The sequence below is a fragment of the Lactuca saligna genome, chromosome 5 (assembly GCF_052625555.1).
Source record: "Lactuca saligna cultivar CGN05327 chromosome 5, ASM5262555v1, whole genome shotgun sequence".
Classification (NCBI taxonomy): Eukaryota; Viridiplantae; Streptophyta; class Magnoliopsida; order Asterales; family Asteraceae; genus Lactuca; species Lactuca saligna.
Genome location: NC_136421.1, coordinates 305,500,585 through 305,507,957, shown reverse-complemented (window position 1 = coordinate 305,507,957; position 7,373 = coordinate 305,500,585). Strand labels below are relative to the sequence as shown.

Below are 7,373 nucleotides of genomic sequence, written 5' to 3'. Positions count from 1 at the left end.
TTCCGAAAATAATATTAAATTTTTTTTTAGATTTTTCCATTTATTTTGCAAAAAAAATTATTTTTTAGAATATGTCAGTGTAATATTCTATTTAGAATATTTCACGTATTTAAAAAAAAAATGGATTTTTTTTAATTTTTTATTTTTTTTAGTTAATTCAAGTTCCGAAAATAATATTTAAAAAAAGAACTTTTGGATTTTTCCATTTATTTTGCATTTTAAAATTATTTTTAGATTTGGTCTTACGGTCTCACAAAATTAGAATGGTTTTAAATGAACCTGAACATATATATATATATATATATATATATATATATATATATATATATATATATATATATATATATATATATATATATATATATATTACTATTTTATAAAAGAAATTTCACTATTTCTAAAATATAGATTGAATATAATAATATTATTTTTTTAAAACGTTCAAATCATTAAGCTAATAGTACAAGTAATCATTAATAAAATAATATTAAATTTTAACCTGTGTTTTGAATCCTTATATTTCTCAACAAATTCTATTTCCTTTTCTAAATTTCGGATAATTCGAAATTTGAAACCATCAGAAAATAAATGTTAATTCAAATATCCCTCCTGCAGATGGTTCTTTCTTATCAGGTTTTTATTTTAATCCTTACTTGTAATTGATTTCATTATTTTTAACTTTTTGTATTTTTATCTTATAAATATATTGGGTGAAGGCTTTGTTATATCAGGTTTGTTCCTAAAAAGGTTTTTACTATGTTTATTTAATGTGTTGGCTTTGCAGGTTCAAAGAACTCAACCAAGAGGGCCAGTTAGAGCATTGTATTATCATTAGTTTGTATATTTTGGCATCTTAGTGTTGCAATAAAGAACGGTTAAACACAAGAGTTGACATGATTAAGGTAGTTTGTATATTTTTCATCTTGTTTAGTCTAAAAATGAAACTTTTTTCATCATTGGTCCTTATAATATCAAGTTTCATCACATGAACTTCCTGATTACGGTGATTATTGTCCTTATTATCAGGTTCTATATAGATTTTGTTCAATATTTTAAGCTTTCGAGAACCTAAATCAATATGAATCCTTGAATTACATACCATCGTTGAAAATGTTTTAATTTGTGACCAAACTTGGTTTAAAATCACAATGAACAAGTTGACACCTGAGTATTTTGGCCTTCTCAAAGGCCTATTTATCGACTTTTGAATCACAACACCTGATATTTCAAAGGTTTATTTTTATAAAATATTATTTATATATTTTAGCATTTTACTTAGTAGGACATTAAATTAATAAAGGAATTAAGGAAAACGAAAAAAAAAGAGGACGATAAACAGTAGAAGTGGTTTGAGTATGTATAAATGGAAGTAATAACCATTTAGGGGGTGTTTGGCAAAAACGCTTATTGCTTATTAGTTTATTAGCTTATAAGTTAATAAGTGTAGGGTAACTTATGAAAAAATGACGTATTAGAGGTTCCCCACCGGAATAAGTTATTTTAATCCAAACACTTTTCTAACTTATAGTGATGTGGAACCTAATAAGTTGTTTAAAAAAAAAAGTTTAGCCAAACACCCCGTTAATATGGTACGATAATGCTCTTGAAAAATAGATGTCATTTAATATTCATTTTTTGAAGTGAACACAAAATGGTTTTATCTCTAAAGAGATCAAATTATTCGCCGCCCGCCGCTTTGTGCGGGTAGATGGCTAGTGTGTGTGTGTGTGTGTATATATATATACACACACTACATAGCCCATAAACTTTGGGCCCCATGGAATCGTGGGCCCTGGACGGTCACCCGGATTAGCCACCGTTTGGACCGGCCCTGATACTAATGTTGGCAACGAGTTTTTTAAAAGCTATTAGATTCTAGCTTTTAAAATGGATAAATATAAACAATAATTTTTACATGGATGTGGAAGGTAAATTACTGCTAAACCTTTATGGAGTAGGAAATTTATTTTATTTTATCAAGTGGTGCATTCCCTCTTGGAGGTCGAGGGTTCAAGTCCCGTCGTGGACATAAGTGAAATAAGTGTTGTTAGTTTAGGAGTAGATTAGATTTGCCGGTTAAAAAAAAAACCAAAAATATTAAATGTGAGTTGTATAAACACTTCCTATCATCCAAAATCAAACGTGAACGGTCTACATGTTGATCTTCTTCCAGACAAAGATCAAAAGACAAATTTTCTTGATTCCAACATAGGCATATATTTTAATCAATTTACATCATTGCCAACTAAAAAATAAATTATCTTCCACTTTTAATTCAATATAAATCAGTATGGTTTATAAATCCTTGAATTTATTTGATTTTCTCTAAATCGCAATGTACTTTGCTAAATCATCACTTCTTACTTAAAATTATGTTTCGAGCTCTAAAATACTAATTTATTGAGACTTGATACCTTCCAATAGTAATTAAAACGAAAGTAAGTCAATTACGTTGTATCGATTGTGTGATGAAACGAAGGCGTTATAAACGTGGGTTAGTGCCAGATCCGTTTTTCAACGTGCCAACACTTAGTTTATCAAGGTGTTTGCTTGTCAAAGGATCACCTTTAATTGCAATGAAATAACGAAATACACCTTTACTTTATAGTTTATACCTTTGATTATCCCATAAGTTGGTTCTTTATAACAATAAGATAAAATTTGTCTTTTTTGCCCTTCAAGGGAATCTTCATATCATGTTCGTCTCTCATTTTATAATTATCGCCTCTTAACATGTCTAGTATATATATATATATATATATACTAGGTAGGTATGAGGCCCGTGCTTAGCACGATCCAAGAAAAGATAACTTGTATACTTCCTCATGAATGTCCACAGCTATAGAGTATAATTGAAGCAGGTAAATACGAAATGTATCTAGGGCACTATAATAAACAAATAAATAAAACTATGTTTCTATTGTTTGTACATACGCTACCAAAATTGATAAATTTCTCATAAGCATGCTAAAACTACAATTTAAGTTCCGGTGATCATTGAATAGAGTTTGACTACTTTTTATTTTGGTTTTCACTGTTGCATATCTTAAGTTTACAAATGCAGATATAAAATGACATGATACATTCTTTGGCAATATCAAATTGGTGGCCCATACCCACAGGAATCTCAATCTCCATCCTAATAGCAATTTCCCAAAGCTTATCCCGAGCATCTAATACATTTGCATACATGAAAAATAAAAAACAATTAAATCAACCATCCATTTGGAGCAAACTGTATTATAATTTGATTAACTATTTTGTTATGTTACCTGAGAAATATTATATCGTTGGTAACCTTTTTGAAGAAAAATGCATTTAAGCTGTACAATAATTAATGGTTTTTAATGGCATTTATAAACATATACATACGAAAAACTCATGTGTTATTGCAAAATAGTTCCCTTTTTTTTCCTATAAGAAAAGGGTCATGATGATTTTGAAAGTTAGCTGCTTAAATATTAAGTCCAACACATGAATCTGAAACAAAGTTGTTATTAGAAAGCTATAGCTAACTGTAAAATTAACAGAGCCAAAGTTATAATATAGCTAATTGTTGCTAGGTTGTCTTCCGTGGATTGTCCCTATCATATTTAAGATTCATATCAAAGTAAGGAACTTAAACTTAGGATATATCAGAAACAAAAAGAAAGCAAGAAGAAAATCATAGGCACTACAATAATAAAACGAAGTATTAGTTGCTATGAAGATTTAGTGAATGTGTACCTTTTCTTGTAAATAACTTGCAAATCAAGGAGCTTCCGATCTATGGATATGCTTATTATAGTTACCTCAGATAGAAAAGAAAATTAGATTCTAAAGAGAACCAAATGAGCCTTAAAAATAAGATTCTCCTATCTTGGACATACCTTGAAAAAAGAAGGGCAATATGATTGGATTCTTGAAGCCAAACATTAATCTCCTCACAAACATTATTCCAAACACCAATTCATAATTATTTCACCATTAACTCAACTTTTATGATGAATCATTAGCAACAACAATTTGGGCTTGTTAATCCACATGGTACAAATCAACACAAACAATATCAGTAAGATCGTTCAACCAGACATGCCCAATATCATTTCTTTGTTCATATGGAATTCATCAACTGAATTAATACCTACTTTAAAAAAAATGAAAGAAATTAACAAAATATACAATTTTAAATATATATGTCATTCAGAAGCTTGTAACAAAAAACAAATTGAATGGGAACAAAAGGGATTAAAACCCTGGATGGTAATTGCCAAATCTATTGAATTTCCCGAATTAGTGACAGATTTGCGTTTTGTTAAATATGAGAATCGAAATTTACCAAACACATACCTTATAATTTAACTTCTAATTTGAAAGATAGCAGAGATGTTGAATTGAGGGTGTTAGATCTTCAACATCATCTCTCTGGTTGGCGATTTGGTGAAACGGGAAAGAAAAAGAGAAGATGGGAAATTTGGTGACGGTACTGGCGGATGCTGGTGGTGACTGGTGAGAGAGATCAAAGGTTTCATGAAAGAACAGAGAAAGAAACGAATTTGAAGGCACCAGTGAAGGAATATTGGGTGGGAGAATAGGAACATTGGTGTCGATTCCAAGGTTACATGGGTTTTGCAAAAGATGGAAATCGGTGTTCTAAACATGATGGAAGAGGTAAGCAGTGTGACACATGTTTTGAATCGACACCCCGGAAGGAGAGAGCGGGTATGATGGTGGAACCGACTTCTTCTACCGGTCAGATGTACTCCTTGAAGACCGCTACACGCGCCGTACGCGCTTTGATATAAATAGGGTTTTCATATATAGTAATGATATATATATATATATATATATATATATATATATATATATATATATATATATATATATATATATATATATATATATAAAGTGGATTATAATTCGACCAAATTATGAAACCCTTAAGGCTTTAAGAATAACCTCGCCATCCCCTCTCGTTAACAGCCTCGCTATGAAATGTTACACCACCCCTCAATGTTCACCATGCAACTCGTTAGGATGAACTTGTTATGGGTAGAATGAGATGAGTGAGAGAATGATTGTGGTTCTTTAAGGGCTTTGATTGGTGAAACTTTTTTCTGGTTTTCTTTTTTTTCCAAAATAAAACCCATTCAAAATAATATATTTTTTTGGATGCACCACTCGTTACCTTTGATGGTATATTCTTTCTATCTTATTTTGCCCCACTCCTTCTAGTCCAATAAAATAAAATAAAATAAAATAAAATAAGAGCGACCCGATTAGCTACAAAGTCCGAATATAATAAATGCCTACCCGATTGTGGTTTCTTTTCTATTCGATTTTCTCCCCGATTCACCCTCCCTCTCCCTTCCCCCAATTTTCGACCTGTGTTCGGGTTTCTTTCCAATCTACTGAAAGCAACACATTCGCAAGGGGGCTTTAGGGTTAGGGTTTTATCATAAATTGTTCTCCTAGATACGATTCCGTGTAATTGTATTGAGAATGTATGCTGATCGGGTAGAGACTGCGTCAAGGAGTTCTATTAAAGACCGTCTTAACGGCGGAGCCCTAGAAAATCCCGGTCGCCGTAGGCAAGTCACTGGCAAGAGGTTCGTTTTTTTCACTCTCTCTAATTCTCGCTCCTCATGTAAACACATACGCGTTTTTGCTGATATACTGGATACAGGTCATGTGTTTTTGCTTGATTTTTTCTTTTGGTTGATTCTTAATTTGAAAAATTGGTATAGCGGTACTGCTTAATTGAAGATACTTTGGTTTTATTATAGTTAAAGATCACAGTTGAGCATAGGTTAGTTGTAGTAAGTTGAAGGACCTGGTTCGTTGCTAGATTTGTTGTAATACCATCAAAAAGGAATTACATAGATTTCAAAGTAATAAACTTCTGAAAGATCCCTATCAGCTTCCAGAAAAGACCTAAATTTGATACTCACGTGTCTGATAATCTGTGTTACTACTTACTAGGGTCATGGTTGGAATGTTAATTGTTGGGGGCATGTAGCAATTTTGGACATAGATTGAAAGAAGCAGAAGAATGTTACCCTTTAGCCTCAGAAGACAGAGCCAACTCCAATATTTTATTTCATCACTATTCACTTGTCATGTTTGTATAGAGTTTTGGGATCTTATATGGAGATTATGAGGAAAAAAGTTTATTTTACCTGAGCCAATGACTTTCTTGCTGCAGGCAGAGGCAGGATGATGACAAATGGCAGCATGATCTTTACGAACAACCTGATCCACAAGTATCAAGTATGAATCTGATTACTCTTTCTTGGTTCCATAATGATATGCTAACTTTTACAGATTTACAGATTTACTCATATATGTTTTATGGCATTCATAGATCGAAGTGTTGGTGCTCTTGACCTCCGTTTGAAGCTCCAGAAAAAGAGTAATCAAAGAGCAACTCTTGGTGCAAAGGGTTCTTTGTCAGGTGGTGTAAGAGATCTGCGTGAAAAGTTATCTGGTGTAAGTTATTCACAGCCTGCAGCAAAGCCAAAACCAGTCCCAGAGACCACCAGTAAACCTGCTAGGAGAAGTGTTGTAGCTGATGCCAATGTAACAGAGACTAAAAAAGTTTCTACTAATGCATCTAAGAGAAAAAAGGTATATTATTATTATTATTATTGACTACTAAACTTCTTATGTTTGTATTAAGAAAGTTTTTTAGTTCTCTTAAAGGTTTCACCTATTTGATAAATCTACATGTTCTTTGATTGTTTTTTTATATAGTAATGCTGGTTTTTAACTTGTGCAGACTGAAACAGTGGATAGCTTCTTGCAGGCATTGGGTCTTGAAAAGTATTCTATTACATTTCAAGCAGAGGAAGTATGGAATTTGTTATATTAAATAATAATCTTTTCTTGTATATTGTTTTTTAGAACTTGTAAGGAGGTGACATATGTTGTGGATTTCAGGTTGATATGACAGCTCTTCTACACATGACTGATGAAGATCTAAAGGCTATGGGAATACCAATGGTATGTTTACATTCTAATGAGTAATTTCATGCAGCATATATAATACCTCTAGTATCTTTGTTTATTTTGGATCCTTTTTGTCTCATGGACATGAGTTCTCTGTTCATACCAAACACAGTGCAATCTGTTGTGTAACAAATGGTTGAATTTATGTAGGGTCCAAGAAAGAAGATCCTCTTGGCATTGGAATCTAAAGCATGAGCTACATTCATCATGTTTGTGACATCCAACAAAATTAAGGAGTCTATTTGTAACTTTTTCATGGGTTAATTTTTTTTTGGTTATTGATTGTATTAATGAAGTAGACGCAAGAGACGATTTGATAGGATTAGATTGTGTAATGACTTTGATGCTTTACCATATAAAGTTCTATTATATCTCCAGTTAGTAAA

At 31.8% G+C, this 7,373-nt stretch overlaps 1 protein-coding gene across 1 annotated transcript; it reads left to right on the top strand.

Moving 5' to 3' along the window:
* Positions 1–5,306: 5,306 nt before the first annotated feature.
* Positions 5,307–7,373, top strand: LOC145048473 (Sterile alpha motif (SAM) domain-containing protein). Its single transcript, XM_078996971.1, has 6 exons — positions 5,307–5,588; positions 6,185–6,249; positions 6,344–6,606; positions 6,758–6,829; positions 6,919–6,981; positions 7,138–7,373. The coding sequence occupies exons 1-6, from the start codon at positions 5,482–5,484 to the stop codon at positions 7,180–7,182; spliced, it is 615 nt and encodes a 204-aa protein (XP_078853097.1). The 5' UTR covers positions 5,307–5,481; the 3' UTR covers positions 7,183–7,373.

Excerpts from the sequence above, each read along its gene's own strand:
- LOC145048473 (XM_078996971.1), top strand. The coding sequence starts at position 5,482 with ATGTATGCTGATCGGGTAGAGACTGCGTCAAGGAGTTCTATTAAAGAC. Across the intron at positions 5,589-6,184 it reads AGGCAAGTCACTGGCAAGAG|GCAGAGGCAGGATGATGACA; the intron begins GTTCGTTTTTTT and ends TTCTTGCTGCAG. Across the intron at positions 6,830-6,918 it reads TTACATTTCAAGCAGAGGAA|GTTGATATGACAGCTCTTCT; the intron begins GTATGGAATTTG and ends TGTGGATTTCAG.